At 38.2% G+C, this 20,044-nt stretch overlaps 1 protein-coding gene across 1 annotated transcript; it reads left to right on the forward strand.

The window, feature by feature from the left end:
* The first annotated feature begins 1,407 nt into the window (after nt 1–1,407).
* Nucleotides 1,408–18,008, forward strand: LOC121958640 (inhibitor of nuclear factor kappa-B kinase subunit alpha-like). Its single transcript, XM_042507710.1, has 22 exons — nt 1,408–1,528; nt 3,157–3,285; nt 3,521–3,615; nt 4,516–4,633; nt 5,966–6,035; nt 6,147–6,235; nt 6,316–6,405; nt 7,132–7,256; nt 8,335–8,442; nt 8,614–8,749; nt 9,651–9,845; nt 10,750–10,852; nt 11,111–11,234; nt 11,457–11,608; nt 11,692–11,753; nt 11,853–11,962; nt 12,870–12,919; nt 13,025–13,130; nt 13,864–14,011; nt 14,988–15,124; nt 15,692–15,791; nt 16,860–18,008. The coding sequence occupies exons 2-22, from the start codon at nt 3,181–3,183 to the stop codon at nt 16,923–16,925; spliced, it is 2,289 nt and encodes a 762-aa protein (XP_042363644.1). The 5' UTR covers nt 1,408–1,528; nt 3,157–3,180; the 3' UTR covers nt 16,926–18,008.
* Nucleotides 18,009–20,044: the final 2,036 nt, after the last annotated feature.

A 20,044-nucleotide genomic window follows, 5' to 3' on the forward strand; every position in this document is an offset into this window, starting at 1 on the left:
CATTGTGTGGAAGTACATTTACTCATTAACTCTTTGAAACCTGGAGGAACATCAAGTGTTTAAATCTAACCTTAAAAAAAAAAAAAGGAAAAAAATGTCTAGGTAAATAAAAAAAGAAAGAAAGATGGTAGGGAAAGACTATTTCCATATATTTATAATAAATACTTATTTAAAATTATGTTACAAAATTTGGTTGATGTTTTAAGCAGTTTTTCCCAATTCTGTGTGCCTCGTGTTTTTTATTTTTTATTTTTATTTTTTTATTTATTTAACTTAATACTCTTGCCACTTTTGGGCAAATTTCTTCTTTGGTTTCTCATTGCCTTTTTTTTTTTTTTTTTTTAAGGAATAGAGCCATTAGTTCAGGTTTCCTTTTTTTGACATTTTGTTTATTTGGTTTCTCTTAATAAAAGCTATTATACAGTCAGCTTCAGTTGGGTAATTTTACAGAGTAAACCATTTTTCCATTTTCTTTAACAGTTTTAAAGCAACAACATAAAAACAAACAGGAAAATAAAATAAAATAAAAAAATAGCTCAGGTTTCAAAGGGTTAAATGGATTTTAGTATATTTCTGAGTTTAATTTAATACTTTTACAGCATATAAAATACACTGTTTTGAATGTTTGACTTTGTCAGTATATTTTTTAAATACTCTTTGTTAGTTAAAAACTCACCAAGGAAAATTGTCAGTGAGCTTCTCGCTTTGGGAGACATCAAAGGTGAAAATAAAAGTGTCTTGAAAGCTTAAATGTCTCTGACTGTCATTGTTGGAACGAAACAAAGTACATTTACTCATTAACTCTTTACTCATTAACTCTTAAAACCTGGAATGTTTAATTAGCAGCTTGGTAACAAATGTTGCATAAATTGCAAGAAATCAGTAGATTGTGGAAATAATTTTTATAAAAGCGAAGAAAAAAATGAAATATCTTTATGACATCTTGAATATATATAAAGCAAAATTTTAAATTATATATATATATATATATAAAATTAAAAATTTTGCTTATATTCGGGCCATGGTTTGGTCAGTAGCTTGTTGTTTTCCTGCATGTTTTTGACAGAAAGGGTTAACAATAACTTTTGCTATCAAAAATGACATCACAGCACTAAAAAAAACCAACCTGCGATTTAATAATTAAAAATTATTATATATATATAAAATTTGGGTCGCTGAAAAGTTAAACAAAAAAAAATCAAGCATTAAATGTAAATGTTACACGTTATATCTTAATGTTAAGTATATGGTCTGGATTTTTTTTTTTTTATAATAATAATAAATAACATCCCAAAGGTTAACTAAGGGAGTAAAATGAGTTTAAGGTTTTTACAGCGGGTGCGCGCGCTCTTGAACGCGCCCCAGTTTCAGTTTCAGCAGACAGCCGGGGATTCTGGTGACGTCACACAGGAAAGTACACACACTGACGCTGCTGCCGCCGCATCGACCCGAAAACAACCGAAAACACCGGACAGCACGCAGCTACACCGACACCACGGCTCATGACACCCCGTCGTAGAAACACCAGGTAAGTCTCCGAAGTCTCTCTGAAAACAAAAACATTTATTTAAACAGCGCACGAGCGGCGTCAAAGCCTTCATTTCCTAATGCTAGCGAGCTGGCGCCGTCTGTTTCCTGGAAAGTACAGGGCTGTCGTTGGTTGGCTAAACTGTTTTAGCCAACGTAGCTAATTTAGATAAATTAATTGTTTTGAAAGCGTATTTGTCATATCTGTGTTATTCAGTCAAAAATACTACATTTGTGGTTTTCACACAACAGTTGTGGGGGGAAAATGACGTCGGTAATGTGGAAGCAGCGATGTAATGAGACATTAGCTTGGCAGGTGTTCCAGGATGTAGCCGCATCCCGGAGTTGTTCAGCTTGCTTGCTAGACAGGAATTCAAACAACGCAATCAATTTAGGCTGCAACTAACGATTATAGTCGGTACCGGTAACCTGTAGATTACCGTATGGTCTAGATTAATAATTTGTTTTTTAAAATATTCGAAAACATCGATAAAAACCTGTTTACAATGTTAGAACCCGAAGAGACTTAATGAAATGTGCTGTTTTTGTCCAACCAGCATCCCCAAAAATCTAAACACAAATATTACATTTAATATCACGTAAGACTAAGAAAGCAGCAAATCCTCACATCCTGAACTTGGAAATATGACCTCTATATTCATGAGTGTATACATGAGTGTTAAACTCTCTTGGTATTTTAAAAAGGTAAATTAAAGACCTGTTTTTTCAATCTGGCTTCTTACAAGGGGTTAACAAGTTTAACAATCTTTTTTTTATTAAATTATTATTTATTTTAATATTTATTTATTTATTATTCTAATTTATTTATTTCTATTTTAATTGTTCTATAGACCTTTACTTATGTCTTTTTTGTTTGTGGTTTTTCTTTTTTTTTAAAAAAACTTTTTAAATATATTTTATTGTCTCATCGTCACTGTAATATTGTAGTCTTGCAAAACTTAATGTACAGTTTGGATTTCCTTTTGATTTTTTAAGATTTAAAATGTACAAGTACAAAACATCAGGTAAATGATACAGGACAGGTACCAAAACAACATATCTTAAAGATATATATGTATGAAGAATATAAATGAAAAATATTAAATGCGGATAAAGAGACTTTAAAATAAATAAGTAAAGAAGTGAAAATACATATAAAAATAGAGATAAACTGGGGTACAGGCATACAGAAAAGGAGGTATATTCAGTCAGAGGATTCAGGGAAGAAAGATGTATAATTTTCAAAAAAAAGTGGATATATTGACATCAGTTTTTGTTGTCGACCAAATGAGTTGTTATATATTGGCAGAATGGGTATTGGCAAAAAAAATCCAGTCTTATGCATCCCTATGTCATCCTTTAAATTGTGTCTGTAACAGTTTTGAAATGTAAAGCACTTTGGACTGCATATTTGTATGAAAGGTGAGTTGGCATTTTTTGCTTGAAAAACAACTTAAATTACTTTCCATCAAAATAGTTGCTAGTAATTTTTCTGTGGATTAAATAATTGATTTATTGACTAATGATTGCAGCTCTATTTGTGACCACAAATGCCTCTGAAATAAATATGATGCATTTTAGTTTACCTTGTCATGTTAATGTTTTCTTTTATTTTTATTATACCTGCAGTTTGGTCCAGCTTGTGTTGCAATAATGGAGAAACCGCCCTTCAGGCAGAACCAGAACTGCGGAGACTGGGAGCTGAAAGAGAGGCTGGGAATGGGCGGTTTTGCCCACGTGTACCTGTACCAACATCATGTGAGTGTAGAGCCATGTCAGTCTGCCGCTGTAGACGTGAGACACTAAACCAGTATCCTAAATGTGTCACTACTCACCTATTTTCTGTTAAGATTAATAACAGTACTCGTATTTGTTGTGATATTTTATGAAGACATATGTGGTATAACTCCTCCAAAACTACACACAAACTTCTATTTTGTTATGCTTTTATGCACTGATATAATAAAGAGGTTTGTGTTTGTCTGTTTTGTAGGAAACAAATGAAAAACTAGCTGTGAAAATGTGCCGTCTGGAGCTCACACCGAGAAACAAGGACAGATGGAGCAGAGAAATCCAGATCATGAGAAAGTATGACTTATTTTTTATACATCTTCTTTCTTTCTGGGACATTTATGTAGCACATTGAATGACCCGTAGGGACTGTTTGGTGCATTTTACACACTTGTCACTCTTCTTTTTTTTTCTTTCTTTTTTTTTTAATTAATTTTGGCTGTGTTCATCCATATCGCATACATTTTGGAAAGACTATGTATATTTGTTTAATGTTGGACTTCACAGCGCAGCTTGTATAATAAGGCTAAAATTCATACAGTATAGTGTAAAAAATGCACCATTGAAACCCATTCAAACTGACATTTTTGATCCCACAGCCATCAAAGCATAAAATCATGCACTGTATTATTTCTTCGTGTCATTCTCGGCTTTTGCCTTGAAATTTGTTATTTTTATTAAGAAAACACATGCTGTTTCCACTAGGTGCACTGTTTCAGTCAATGCTGCTTTGCATGCAGTATATTGAAAATAATTATTTTTTTCGTGTTTTTTAAAATCTAAAAACATAGTGGCATCATGAAAAAAACCTGGCATTTAAATGGTTAAAATTCTTAATATAAAAAATTCTTAAAATATTTTATATTTATGATTAGGACTGATGTTGGTTAAAAAATGAACTCAATGAAAGTAGAAAATAATATAACAAATCATATTTTTTGATTATAAAAAGTGCATTTTGTGTGCAGAGCGATACGATATTAAAGCGGGCCCTAAAGGGTTAAAGACATTACACATTAATGTTCTGCTATCATCATGACAACACCTATTCAAAGTTATTATTATAATCAAAGTTATATTAACCAAAGATGAATTATGACGTCTCTCATGTGTTGTAGTGGTGGATGACTTTGCAAAACCTTTTTGGGGATCATTAAATAGTGATGTGGGACCGACTCGTCCTTCTGTCCCTCTCAGGTTGAATCACATCAATGTGGTGACGGCGCGAGACGTCCCGGAGGAAATGACACACATCGCCCTGAACGATCTCCCGCTGTTGGCCATGGAGTACTGCTCCAGGGGAGACCTGAGGAAGGTGAGGGACTCCCGGAAACTTTTTTTTTGTGTTTTGTTTTTTTTCCATTCACACTAAGAGAGCAGTTTATTTACTCCCCAAAATGTAGCGTAGATGAGGAAAAATGTTTCTGATGTCTTTTTTTTAACAGCAAATGTGAGAAATTGTCCAGTTAGTTTGAGTTCACCTGCAGAGCAGCAGCGCTTCACTCAACTCCTGTATCAGCCTCGATTAGGACGGGAGTTAAGATTTTATTAAAACCAACGGCGCTGTCATTTCTATTGACCTGATGCTTTATTGGTTCTTTTATTGGTTCCTGATGAGTTTTCTGAATGGAAAAAAAGTAGTCCTACAGAGGTTTTCAGCTTCACTATTATTCCGTTGCTTGGCAATAGGGCAGGACCCAAATATTAGGCTATTCGAGGATTTTTTATTGGGTAGGTATTCGGTTTTCTTTTTTTTTTTTTGCATAAGACAAAGCATTTCAGTGTTTGTGATCCTGCTGCTGCGCCTGTCACACACACAGTGACAGGAACGATAATTTTACACGTTTATTAACGGGTTTATTAAGTAACGAGGCCATTTCTGCGTCCGTGTGAGCAGCACCATAATGAAAACACGTGAGCCCCGCCCACAGTTTACCCCGATCAGATCTGTCTGCTGCAGCAGAGTCGGTGAATTCTTCCATAAAGTGAAGACACTTAACATTTCAGACACACAACAATATTTAACAGACTTATTTAGAGCACTGGATGTAGATTCTTGCACCGCGTACTGAGTTTTTTTTTTAACTTTACAAACTATAAGGTATTATAGTCTTATTTTACCGGCCCCTTTCTCAGAACATGCAGAAACGAAAGAAATAGCCCCCTGAGGGTTAATTGTCATCAGACAGGTAGCTGATGGGTCGTGAGATTGTCATTTTACAGACACTAAAAGCAGCACCGTTGTTATCGTACTGTGTGAAGTGAAGCCTTGTTTTGGACTCCTTCTTGTTGCAAGTTTCCAGCGGCGTAGACGCATGAGTTGCATTGCCCAAATGTCGGGGGAAAAAAACATGCTAGCATCGATAAAAGGAATCGACAAGCTGGAGGTTTTAGATGATTGAAATAGCTCAGACAGTTTGGGACCTCTACTTTCCATCTGTGAGCCGATACGAGTTTCACATTTTTCTTTGTTCATCATCTGCAGAGACTTAAGATCGCCACACAGTCAGTGAAAAAGTAAAAGTGAAAGTGTTGGCGTCTGATTCAAAAGTAGTTTAAGTGACAAACATTCAGCCAGGAGCCTCGGAGGAGCCAACAGACGAGATTTACTGCAGATTTGATAAAACCATGTTTGTTTTTGTTACAGATGCTGAGCAAACCTGAAAACTGCTGCGGCCTGAAAGAGAGCGAAGTGCTTTCATTACTCAACGACGTCGGTGCGTCCAGTCTCTCTCTCTCTCTGTGCTGCTTGTTCATTCAGACGTGTGGGTTGTTTTTTTTTTTTAAGAAGCTCATCACTCAGGTAAACCTTGTGTGTTCTGCTGCAGGATCCGGTATCCAGTATCTGCACGAAAACAAGATCATCCACAGAGACCTTAAACCTGAAAACATTGTGCTGCAAGACATCAACGGGAAGGTAAGCTGACACTTTCTCTTTTTTTTCCGGTTTAACTTTACATCTTGAAGAAATTGTGTGACATTTATCTTTTTTTGCAGCTTGTTCATAAAATCATTGACCTGGGCTACGCTAAAGACCTGGACCAGGGCAGTCTGTGTACCTCCTTCGTTGGCACGCTTCAGTACCTGGTGAGCAAACAGTCTTTTCTCTCTCCTTAGGTAATCCCAGCTCTGCGTCATCTATTAATTCAGCTAATTATGTTTTGAATTCCCGTGATCTTCATTCTGCTCTCACACACGTAGACACGACAGATAACATTGCTTTCGATCAGTTTAATTAAATTCAAAACTTTATGAAAGACTCTGCTCATAGGGAGGTCCATGTACAATAAAACACACTAATATTCACAAAATAACATGAAAAAGAAGCACAGAAAAAAAAAGTAAAATAAAATATATCAAAATATATTTAAAAAAATCTTTCTGAAGTGACTCTGAGAGTCATTTACAGCAAGTTCCCTGAAACTTTTTTTTAATATAAAGTCAAGTGAAAATTTCAATAAAACATGAATAAATAAAAACACATAGTATAGCATGTAGAAAAAACAGCCAAAAAACTTGTTTGTCAAAAAAGTCATAGTATAGCATGTCGAAAAACACTATAGTATAACATGTTGAAAAAACATCTGAAAAACTTTTAAATGCCTTTAGCAAAAGTTTATTAAAACTTTTGCTAAAGGCAATCAACAACACGTTACCTTTTGCATGTAACCTAAAACACTGACTGAGTGCATCATGATCAGCGGAGAGATCACTGCTGACGTCGCGGCTCAGGTATTTAATCTCATCACACACCTTGAGAGCTGTATCAGACATCAAATCAAATCAAACATATCGTGCACTTTTTCTCTGCAGGCTCCGGAGCTGTTTGAGAATAAGCCGTACACTGTTACCGTGGACTACTGGAGCTTCGGCACGATGGTCTTTGAATGCAGTTGCGGTTTCCGTCCGTTCCTGCACAACCTTCAGCCCGTGCAGTGGTGAGCTGACCTCATAAAACTTAATGACATGTTAATGTGGTGATTCATTTCATCAGGTAGATAAAAGCATATTAGCTCATAAATGAGAAGAGTCACCCTGATTCACCTCGTCAGTCTGCAGCAGGCTGAGTGACAGCGAAGACCTGAGGCAGAGACACCGAGTGACGTCAAAGAGACAGGTGCATGCTGGTGAAAACAACGGGACGTTTGTTGTTTCAGTTTGGTCGATGATTTGGCCGCTCACCAGCACAGTGACACACAGTTCATGGAGGCAGTTTAAGCATTTTAAAACCCTCAGCGCCTGATTCCAAAATTTGTGTCAGAGGTCGTAGTCTTGATGTCCAACTTTGCTAATTAAAATAGGACCTAAAGGGAGTCAATTCAAGCAGAGCCAAACATGCAGCGAAAAAGAGGCAGATCCAGTTTAACTGATTCTCTGGCAACATTATTTTTTCCTGTTTACATCCCAAATCTCCCAAATTATAATAGCTGTAATTACAAAACTTAGAGCATGGTGCGCTATCACTTTTTTCGACCAGGTGGGATCTACCACAGTCGTCTCCATTTAGTCTTTTTTATGTGTTTAACTCATGAGGATTGAAAAGCATTAAAAGTGCATTCACTGCCACGCCTGTAGGATTTCTTCCATTAGGTGAAATGACAAGATTTAAGTAAATTACATATATATGCAACACAATTAAGAAAACTGAGGCATGAAGCAAAATAATGAGTGCCAGCAGGCGGCGCCAAAAGACAGAAAATACCAGAGCAAAAACCATTTACAAAACAGAAGTGAGGCAGCTGCACCAGCACCGAGTACGTTAGACAGGTATCATTCCTGCATGAAAAAATGCAGTTTATTAAAAATCTTTACAACATCGAGAAAGTTCTACAAGTGTTCAGTGCCATCGTTTTCTGGGAATAGTTGGGAAAAAAAGCAACAACTCAATTTTGAAGTTTTTTTTGCATGAGCCTACTGCTTAGCTTTTCTGCTTTGTATAAAGAATAAACAGGAATCAGTTAAATGTAAAGTCTCTATCATCGTCATCGTCATCATCCTCTCTTTTTTTATCCACAGGGCCAGCAAAGTGAGGAATAAAGGTCCAAAAGACATCATGGCTGTAGAAGAACTGAACGGAGAAGTCCGGTTCTCCACACACCTCCCCTACCCCAACAATCTCAGCAGGTCAGGACCCCGTCACTGCCAAAAATACACCTCTTCAAACACTGCAATGAGAGCAAGAGTTCACTGTTGTCCATTAGTCACTCGAATGAAAGAGAAAACAGACGAGAGCCGCAGGCTGCGTGTCTGCTGCCAGTTTCTCTCCTTGAACACATTTTAATTGCTGGTATTTAGGACGCTGTTGGAGCCGATGGAGGCTCTGCTGCAGCTGATGTTAAAGTGGGATCCCGTCCAGAGAGGAGGCAAAGTCAGCTCCGACACTAAGAGGCCCATGTGCTTTGAAGTGCTGGAGCAGATACTGAGCATGAAGGTGAGTTTCTGCCAGTTTCATCTCAACGTTCAGCCGTCATCAGTGCTTTGAGCCACTTGTATCTGGGTCAGCCGGCATTTACATTTTTTCTCTATTAACTGATAGACGTCTTTTCTAAAATGTTATTATGAGCCATGAAGAGCTTTAATTTTTTAATGAAATAATAATGATAAAATCACTGTCTGACGAGAGAATGAGTAAACAAGATTAGCATTCTGAACATTTAAATGTCAGCCTTCAGTTTTTGACAGGTTTTTTTTTCATATTTGGTGTTGTGAACAAATAATGATGCACAACATGTTTGTTCACTCATTGGAAGTGACGTTGCATTCTGAAAAGAAGAATAAGTTAAGTAAAAAAGGCGATGTCTTTGCTTCTGCTGCATCAGTTTTAATCCTTTTTAACCATTAGGGACTGTTTGCACATTTTAGGCACTTTTCATTCTTCATTTTTTGATACTTTTAGCTGTGTTCATGCAGATGGCATACATTTTAGCAAGATTGTGTATTTTTGTTTTAATTTTGTAACTTCCAGCTCAGCTCCTGCAATAAGTCTAAAATAAACTAAATCGTTTCATTCAGCGCAAAAATGTTCTATTGAAACCCATTCAAACAGCCATCAAAGTATAAAAACATTTGTTTTATTACTTCATTCTGGGCTTTTGCCATGGAATTTGTAATTTTTACTATTTATCGTCTGATGATGTCATAATTACCATATTCGGTTATGGAGAAAATACACGTGATTTCATGTCTTAAAGTGCTCTCAGAGTTAAACTGTCACATCTTGAGTCAACATGATAAAGTTCTCACAAGTTTTTCTGGCCTTCGGTATATCAGATGTTTCAGTAAACAATGAGCAAAACTCAATCTTAAAAAGTTCTTGTCCCGTGTGTCCTCAGGTGGTCCACATCCTGAACATGACCACGGCTCAGGTCCACTCCTTCCAGCTGACGCCGGACGAAAGTCTCCACAGTCTGCAGAAGCGCATCGAGGCCGAGACCAAGATCGAAGTGGTGAACCAGGAGCTGCTGCAGGAGACGGGAGTGTCGCTGGATCCCAGGAAGCCCGCTGCGCAGTGTGTGCTCGAGGGAGTGGTAAGCTGATAGACGTTTAACTGAAAGACAAAACAATTTAAATCGCTAAATGACTGCTGTAATTTCCTTCTAATTCCCTTAAAATACCTTAAGTTGAACGCTTGCTGGGGTTGGGTGATTGGACGGTTGTATCAGCTATCACGACTGGCTGAGAATTTCACTGTTTATGTTTTTTGGCATGATTTTTACCCTTTTATTTTGTAATTAAATGCTCTGTTGCACATACACCTGCAGGAGTACGCTGGCAGGTGCTAATGGTGGCCTCCCAACACCAGTCACAGGTTATATTTGACCTGATAAAAGTCCAGCACAGATACAAACCACACATTTTTGATGATGGAACAACATTTCTGTTGTTCTTAAAACCTTCATCAGTGTGTGTTCTGCTGGTTTTAGGGGTTTAAGACACCGACCATATGATTATCAGCATCCCCAAAAGGTGTTCAGTCCTGGACCTGGACTGCATTTTATTGCCTATTGCTAATAAGGCAAAACAACCAAACCATTTTATTAAGAAAAAACTTGTCACAGCTAAGGAAGAGCAATATGATGGTACACGCTGTGCAACAATAAAATGGTGTCCATTGGTACAGATTTGGAAATACCGTTGCTACTGTGGGAGCTTGTCAGGGCAGACCGTAGCAAATCAGGGCTGGATTTTTGCGTGATCACATGATCTCCTGATCTCACCAATCCAGCATGATTTGGGGGACTTGGAGGGGGAGTATAAATACATAATAAAACCTGTAACACTTGAAATAATTGTCCTCAGGAACCTTAAATATTCGATTGTGAAGATTTTACTGTTTCCTTGTCTCATGTGAGATGTTTGTATGGAAGTTTCAAATAAAATAGTAATAGTAGTCCACTTTATAAGTGTTTTTTTTACTTCTCTCCTGTGTAGAGAGGGTGGGACAGCTACATCGTCTACCTGTTTGACAAGAGCATCACCAAGTACTCAGGTCCGCTCAGTGCCAGACAGCTGCCTGATAAAGTCAACACTATAGGTGAGTCTACTTTAAGATTTGCCTGCTGATTTAGTTCACCTTGATGCTTCGTTTGAATATATTAAACTTGTTCCAGGTTGCGCTCATGCTTCTTTCTTTCTCTTAGCTTGTCAGGTGTAACAACTATTTTATAACAAATTAGATATTTTACTGCGATGAACTCTGGTGACAACTTAATCCGCTGAGAGGCAACATTGTGTTTGTCCACTCTGTTTAACACAAAGTGCATCTCTCACGGATCTTGATTTAACTTTGCAGTCCAAGAAGCAAAGACGCAGCTGCCTCTGGTGGTGCTGAAGAAGGTTTGGGGTGAAGCAGTGAGCTACATCTGTGGGCTGAAGGACGACTACAGCCGGCTCTTCCAAGGACAGAGGGCTGCTATGTGAGTCTCGAGATGTAATCTGTTACTGCTTTACTACAAAACATGATGTATTCAGTTCAAATTCAGGTCTTTTACTTGTAAATCTAACGGTGTAGTAGATAAAATGTGCTTCACACCTTTGTGGTTTTACAATTTACATTAGTGGGGATGTGACCTGAGCATCGTCTCTGATGGTGCTTTTTTTTTTGTTTAACCCTTAATCGTCTCCTTCCTCCCCTCCAGGTTGAGTCTCCTGCGCTACAACACCAACCTGACCAGGTGTAAGAACAGCATGTTCGGCTTCTCTCAGCAGCTAAAGGCCAAGCTGGACTTCTTCAAGAGCAGCATCCAGTACGACCTGGAAAAATACAGCGATCAGATGCATTATGGCATATGTGAGTGATTGTTTGAATTTTATGTTTGACCCTCTAATGGAGAACATATGAGAATATATAAATAACTAGATGTTTGTTTAAAGCCTCTGAAAAGATGCTGAAAGCCTGGCAGGAGAACGAGGAGCGAGCTGCTGCGTTTGCACAGGTAATGCACGTTTTTAAAACAGTATATTTGAGTTGTGTTAGTGTGGTGTTTCTCAGTATGAATCCTAATCCTGGGTGTGATTCCTGCTTTGTCCTGCAGGTGGCAGAGGTGAGCCATCTGGACGATGAGATCATGGCGCTGCACTCGGAGATAGTTGAACTTCAGAGGAGTCCGTACGCTCGACGCCAAGGAGACAAGATGGAGCAGCTGTGAGTGTTAATGTGGTTTGATACTACAATAAGTCATCTGCACAGTTATCATCGAGTACAATTTCTTCTTCGTTTTGTTGATTTGAAAGAAAATAGATGATGATGTGATGCTTTCTGCTGTTGTTTTGGCTAAACCTGAATGTTCCTCTTGTGTTGGTTTGTAAAAAGCTGTACATAATAATGTGTGCAGAAAAGTGACTCATGATTTTTGTGACATCTGACATTTTAATCAAGCAACATTAACTGGTCAGATTTGCCCCTTTTACACAGGAAATATTTGAAGAATCATTCGAAGTGAATGTTTACAGAACAGTTTTATATTCAGTAATGAAGCAAGTCAAAGTTTTACACCGTCAATTTGTAACACGGAGTAAATGAAAGATTGTAAACACAGTAACTGTGGGGAATATTATTATAGCAGGATGCAGTCCGATAAAGTACAATACATCCTTTTGGTGTTGCTTTAATATAAATGAGCCAAATCTTACGCCACCGTAACTACATCGAAACTCCTGTCATTCCTGTTTTCACCCTGACAGTACTGATGCACATCCCCCAGGCCTCTGTGAAAATTTTACACAAGTCACTTTGTTTACTTGTATGCTTTTTTTTGTTTAGTAAATTCTGGGAATTTACCTAAATAAAATCCCCCTCTGTGTAAAAGCAGTGTCTGGTGTCGCTTGGTGCCATGGGGCACACAGACCAGTGGGGACAGACGTCTAACGGCACTTTAAACAGACTGCATCTCACAATAATCTGCTGTTTGTAAGACCACAGAAAGAACTGCGGTCAGCTCTTATTTTCTCAAGAGTGTTACAGTTTTATATTTTATTTTGGCCTCTTGCAAAGCTGCAGAATTCAGTCTTGCAAATACTAATAAAAATGTGGCTATTTTGTTTTATTGCAGAGAAGAAAAAGCGATCGAGCTCTACAAGCAGCTGAAGATGAAATGCAAAAGTAAGAAACATCTTCATCAAAATTGTTGTCAATTTAGTGGCTGACTTGATGCCAATGCATTTGTTAAATGGGAGTTCAGTGGTTAATGTGCTGCTTCCCTCTCAGTACCGGAGCCAGACGTGAGCAGTGACAGCTCTGAGATGGTGAAGGCCATCATCCAGACGGTCCAGAACCAAGACAAGGTCCTTAAAGACCTGTACACACACCTCAGGTGAGAGTCCAACACTCCTCAGACAATCAGTGTGTTACTCTGAAAATGACAGCTCTGAATTCACTTTGAACTTCTCCACAGCTGCGTTTACGTGCACACTTTTTCTCAATCTGACTGAAAATTTCGGGTCAGCTGTCTACATGGGATGTCCACTCATACGATCTGGTGTTTACATGCGCCGACGCTGAAGTCAAACTGATGACTAAAATTTATATTGATCGTCTGTTCAGCACAGTATCATCATTATCATCATTTTCATATTTATTTGCTTATTTATTTATGTATTATTATCTATGTTGCGTATAAATTCCCCGATTTATTTAATATCCCATTTTATTTTTCATTTTACACATTTATTTATTCATTTTTTAATTTCTTGATTGGTCAATTATTTATGCAGTTATTTATTTGTTTTTTTGCCTCCCCCTCCATTTATTTCCTCAAACATATTTACCTCTCTTTTTCCTTTTCCGCCTACATTTCCACATGCATTTCTTATTGCTCATGTGCGTACAGAGCATGTGCACAAAGAACGCAGCCGGAGATGAATCAGCGTCATTGTTTGCATGATACAAATTTTCTTTTTATCGATTTACGAAAAGTTTCAAACTCTGGGCCTGTTTAAGCTGATTCACTTTAATCTGTTTGGGCTTTTGCACCTATTCTAATCAGATCAGTGGGCTCCATGTAGACGTACATCATAATGCTGTATGTTAACGTCTCCTCCTGACAGTAAGATCCTGATCAGCAAACAGAAGATCATCGACTTGTTTCCACGCATTGAGAAAACTCTGGAGAGCATCAAGGATGCCGACAACACAGTGATGCAGATGCAGATCAAGAGACAAAGAGAGTTCTGGCATTTACTGAAGATCGCCTGTGTAAGTGTTTTTTCTGTTATGCAGTACGATGGATGCATGCGGGCTGATGTATATCAGATTTATCTCCTGTAATTGAATTAAACCTCACTGTCCTGGGGCTGCAGTTAATGATTATTTTCATTATCAGCTTTCGGTGAATGACTCCCCTGATTAATTGATTAATCTTTGGTCTACAAAATGTCTTTAAATAATTTAAGTAATTGTCCATTTCAACATCTTAAAGCCCAAAATGATGCCTTTGTTGGTCCTGTTTTTCCATGATGTGTTGGACTCGGTGTATCACCAAATGTGACAAGAATTTGCGTCTCCATTATAACATACTTGTCGAGAGTGTTTAAAAGTTACATTTAAAAGTGTCGGGCTGATCCACAGCTGCCAGTGCTTTTCCATCACACAGCAGGCAGGTAAAAGTGTTCACCTGTCTGAGGTGAGTTGTTTTCAGAGGTGCATGAAGAGCCCTTTGGTGACGCCTGGATTTAAAAGTACATGTGATGGTCGGTCGCGTGCGTGTTGGTCACACGCAATGACAGGTACTTTGTTGGAAAACCTCGCAGGAGCGAGACAGTTTGTAAAACTGCTCCAGTCGTAACGGGCTGTCGGACGGTCGGACATGTCCACGCTGGAGCAGGTCGGAAATGTAATATCATAATGAAAATATCATGTTATTATGATCATTTTAATTCAGTTTACATTTAAGCCATTATTTCCCTGCTCATGATCCTGAATTGTGCAGTAATTTGGAAAGTCAAACAGTCTCTGTTGAATTTTCTGTCAGTTGTTTTAGCTCCACACTGTCATCTCGTGTTTGAGTCTGCAGCTCGTAAGTCAGCTCCGGTACTTTCTGTTCTGTTGCCTCCGCAGACTTGGCTCCTCTAACTGACCACAAACAGACAGCGTGAGGATGAGCTGCCTGCATTCCTCTCTGCAGGAGAAACACAGTGTGTTTATTATTCCTGCATGTTTCTGTCTCCTTCAGGCTCAAAACTCCTCACGAAACTCGATAGCGGCCAGTCCCGAGTCGTCCAACCTGCTGCAGGTCTCTCAGTGGTCCCAGTCGGCTCAACCTGTCAGCTCCCCACATCCCCTCACCTCCCTGCCCGGGCCAAACGACAGGTAACGGATCCATTCGCTGAGTCATTCAGAGCAGTCATGTGACTCACGATATATTGATTTAATCGCAGTGTTAACGGAGAACACAAAATAATTTAACTTTAAGGCATTTAAGTGGCGTGTAGAGAACTTGTCTTGCATGTTTTCTGTCTAATGGCTCCTAAAGGACCACTGATCAAACAACAAATCTTTGCTGATAATGATCAGTGATCAGGAGCACCCTTAACTTAATGTGCTGCTGCATTATTATTACCCCTCGACAGTTTTTACATCCCAAATAAGACAGAACCTTGTTACTTCGATGTCGTCTTTATGTTGTTTATCGTCTTCATGCTACAGTCGTGTAAATATAGTTGGACGGGGTTTTTTAGGTCAGTGCGTTTTCTCCCCGAGGCGTTCCTCTCTATAATAGTAAATACATTGTACATGTGATGGAGGCGACATGTGATGACCTCGTAGCTAACAGGCCTCTCTGTTCTCTCTGTGTGTGTGTGTGTGTGTGTGTGTGTGTGTGTGTGTGTGTGTGTGTGTGTGTGTGTGTGTGTGTGTGTGTGTGTGTGTTTCCTTCAGTGATGCTGCACCGCGTCTGCTGCAGGAGAACCAGAAGTACCTCAGTCAGCTGACCAGCCTGATGCAGGAGGCGGCCGATGAACAGGCCAAAAGCATCGTGGTGAGTTCACTTGTTTTCACTTTTGTCTTTTTAATGCAAGTTTGTTATTGCAGTTTCAACTTAACAACAACGACAGACCAAAATATATATATTTTTGTGAAGGAACTGATGGTCACAGGACGATATGATTGAAGTGTTTAAAAAGCAACAAGTGATTCTTCAAAAATCTGCCACCTCATTCTGGTTTTTAAAAAAACTACAAAAGAAGTTCTAACAGGAAAATACATTTTCATACAACATACTTTTACACATTCAGATCTTGTAGCTAATCGGGCAGAAATGCAGACGCAGTCACGGTGTCTATACAGATCTACGAATTCAACTTCTGCTGATACCACAACTTAATGCTGACCCCATGCCAGCGATGCTCTTTTCCCCAAAATCTTTATAACTTCACTACTTTCTGTCACATGACGCCATATCTGAATAAGATGACTTCAGAAACGCTGAATCTTTGCAATAACAGATGCATCCCCTCTGAGGTAACATCAGTGTTCTGGTGTTTAACGGTCGACTCATTGCAAACAATCTTGCAAAAATGATTTGGGGTCACTTGAAAGAGCATCTTTTTAAAGTGTTTGCACTTTTTACACGACTAAAATGAGTCAGCCTTTTTTTCAAACAGGAGGCAAAGAAGCTGTCAAAGATTGGTGTGGTAATGTGCACCAAACAGCGTCTTCCAGGACCGAGCTTTTGTTTTCTTGTGATAACAGGTTTATTATCTTATATTCTCGTGATAAATCTCGTTTCCTCAGTGATGAAAATGATAAGCTCGTGATCTCAAGATAAAGAAATGCAAAATTATAATCGTAGAACGGTCATTTTAGGTTTCTGTACTTTAAAAATCCAACAGATTGTGCACAAAAAATGTCTCACCTAAAAAACTAACATGATTTTAGGAGTATGAACACATTTTTCACACAGATGAGGAAGTTTTTACTTGTGAGTTTCTTACGTTTTTATACCGGGTTTTTTTTTTGTTTATGTTCAGACATTTTGAATTATATTTTGTTTGATTCTGGTTTTAAATCTCAGCCTTTAACATGATGGTGGTTTTCCTCTTTCAAGGACCAAGACTGGAGCTGGACGAAATACGAAACTTTAACGACAAAATTAAAAAAGAGAAATGCGTGAAGCGTTGTGTTGCGTCCTTCCATCCCCGCCGGTGCTCCGAGTAACACTAAAGACCGTGAGCTGCTGAAACGAGCAGAAAAATAACTCTGCAGTTGTACATGGACTCGGGATAAAAAAAATGTCTCTGAAGACGGACACGCTCCGTGGTGTCCGTCCACTCCCGTCGTCTCACGTGGTGGAAAGCTTGATGAATATTCTTGTTTTTATATAAGAGAAAACAACGAAGCTGTGTCACTTCTTTTTCCTTTTGATGCACAAAACACATCCTTCATTTTCACTGTTTAGAGCAAACTGTAGCAACAAGTCTGAGGATTTGATGTGGATTTATGACTCGAGAGACTGTTGGACAGAAACACGGGAGCGAGTCCAGCCGTGTGACATAACAGAAAAACACAGGAAGTGGTCGGGGGTGGGGGGGAGGGGGGGCGAGGAGGAAATTACAATCAAGCAAACAGCACTTTGATACTCCCATGTATCCTCTCTGTGAAGAGACGAGACGTTTCCAGGCTGCCAACAAATGTCGCAGGATTCAAGATTTAAACCTTTACTGTCGCTCATAATCATCGATATATTTCACTGTTCGCAGTCTGCGGTTTAGAGTCTCTGTACATGTTTGTGGGTTTTTTTGTTTTAAATAAAGTGTTATGTATCATAGGCACAGACGTGGCTGGCCATCATGTTTATGTCTTGTCCATACTGTACATCCGTCTTTTTAATTGTCTGCAAGTTACAAAAGGGGTTTTCTTGTCTTATTTATGAGCACGTTTAGTTTCACTGGATGCTTCGTGCTGCGTTCGTGTCACGGAGAGTTGGAACGATTAGTTGATAGCCAAGTTTTTACTCAAGTTCAGCGCAGATTTCAAACAAATTTACAGAAAATTCAGAGGAAGAAAATGGACATTTAGTGCGAGTTTCCGTCCCCTACTATTAAGAGAATATTGAAAGTTGGTGAAATAAACACTTTTGTCCAGAGCCGAGTCTGTAAACAACTGTAGAAGAAGAGGACGATAAAGGAGCTCAGAGAAAAGAAAACTGTCAGAGTCATCGTGGAAATCTGAGATTTGTGTTTGTTTTTTGTATAAATAAGAAAAAGGTTAAAGTTTCCACATCGTTACACACACACACACACACACACACGTTTTCAGTTCTTCAGTGGACGTTTTAAAGACTTTAACACTCACGTTTTTTGTTTGTTTTTGCAGTTTTTTTTCTCTTTAGGGTAATTAATGCACACATAAATACATGTTTTCTTAACCTTTTGTTTCTGTTATGAGCACTCTTACTCAAAATGCAAATACTATGTAGCGAAAAACCACCGTAATTCGAGAGTTTGTTTTCCTTTTGCACTGTGAATGAAGGCATCAACTAATCACGTTGTGCAGAACAGACGTCATATCGCAACTGTCACAAATTTGCATCGTTACCGATATAAATCGCGTCGATGCGGAAGTGTTTAGCATTTTCGTGTTGTTGATTCCTCACGCCACTGATTTGCCTTAAGACGCATTCTTTTTGTTCATGATTCATTATCTAAGTCTTCCTCCGTTATACTTTTATCACATTTTTGCTTTTATCAATAAACCAATTTTTCAGCCAATTGTAAAAAAAAACAATATTTTAAATTTTTTTCTCGTCTTCACACCTTTTTTTCACCTTAAATTGAGTCTAAAAACAGACGGAAATGCACTTTTTCAAGTAGCTTAAGGAAAAATAAATATGTTGAAATCATTCATTTGTAAACACGAATACTAAAACCCTCTCCAGTGTGAGCATTTGCTGCTTTTCTTTATTTTATGTGGCGGTACATTAAGTATTTTTTGGTTTCTGACACATCAAGCAGTTTAAGATGTCACCTTGAGCTCTGAGAAATGAGCATATTTAACTGCCTAATGACATCTGACAAAAAATAATTAATTTGTTAACAGAAAAAATAATAAGATTTATCAAAGATAGTCATTCAGCTGCTCTGGCGATTATTTTCTTGATTATTTGTTTAAATTTGTGTAGAAGATGTCAGAAAATAGTTAAAAATGCCTGTTTACATTTCCCAGAGCCCATTCGGATAACTCCATTTATACGACCAACAGTTAAAAACCCAAATATTTAAAACTTACTGTCATAAAATGGAGAAAAGCAGCAACATTTGAGAAGCTGTAACAAGAGAATATTCAGGGTTTTTTGTTTAAAAAAGATCAGTCAGTTAAAAATGGTGCCGAATTATCAGCTTATTGATAAATCAGCTGATCCTTTTAGCTTTAGTCATAAACAGACTGTTTCAGGTCTCTCTCATCTATCCATCTCTAACATGAACGCGGCGTTAATCACGCCGATGTGACACCGTTACGGTTTCCGTAAACCATCGTAGCACAGCCGGCGTCTCGGATCATCGATCAACAGTGAAATCAGAGTGAACGTTTGGAAACAGGAGAGTAAAAAGTTGAATGTGCCGCAGTAAAAACAGTCAGGAGGAAACTTTGGGCCGAGAGAAGTTAACCCTCTGAGTTGTATTTATGAAGTTAAAGTGCAATGAAAAAAAAAGATCTCTTTTGTATTTAAGAAATTAATTTGTCAGTTTTCTTTCCATTTAAATATTTTGTTTCCATCTGATGGTTTAAATTTGTCTCTGAATGTTTAATTTCTAGAAATGTCATTGTATAAAGATCAAATGTTTGCCTGGTAATAAAATAAAATGACTTCGGCATGTTTTTTTTTTCACTTCACTGTTTATTCTTTGAGCACGTTTGATAAATGAAATTTGGTTCAGACACTGATTTTCCACCCAAGATAAATTCTAAAACTTTTGGTGATCTCTGACCTTTCATCATGAATTCAGCATTTTAAGGTGTCCAATACTTCAGTTTATAAGCAAGTAATTACTGCAAAAGTAGTAGAACTTTGTTTTTAGTGCTTATACCTGCTAAACATCAGTATGTCAGTATTTTCACTGTGAGCATGCTTCTTTTAGCATTTACCTCAAAGCACTGCGGTGCCAAAGTAAGTCAGAAGAGTCTGGATTAACTAATACAGTTTTTTTATGTTGTCTTTAACTGGGCGCAATATCCCAAGACCGCCTTGAGGGAATTTCTTCAAATTTGGCACAAACATTCACTTATACTCAA

This window comes from Plectropomus leopardus, chromosome 19, assembly GCF_008729295.1.
Source record: "Plectropomus leopardus isolate mb chromosome 19, YSFRI_Pleo_2.0, whole genome shotgun sequence".
Classification (NCBI taxonomy): Eukaryota; Metazoa; Chordata; class Actinopteri; order Perciformes; family Serranidae; genus Plectropomus; species Plectropomus leopardus.

Coding starts and splice junctions, on each gene's coding strand:
- LOC121958640 (XM_042507710.1), top strand. CDS start 3,181: ATGGAGAAACCGCCCTTCAGGCAGAACCAGAACTGCGGAGACTGGGAG. Junction 6,236..6,315: donor TGCAAGACATCAACGGGAAG/GTAAGCTGACAC, acceptor CTTTTTTTGCAG/CTTGTTCATAAAATCATTGA. Junction 8,443..8,613: donor TACCCCAACAATCTCAGCAG/GTCAGGACCCCG, acceptor GCTGGTATTTAG/GACGCTGTTGGAGCCGATGG.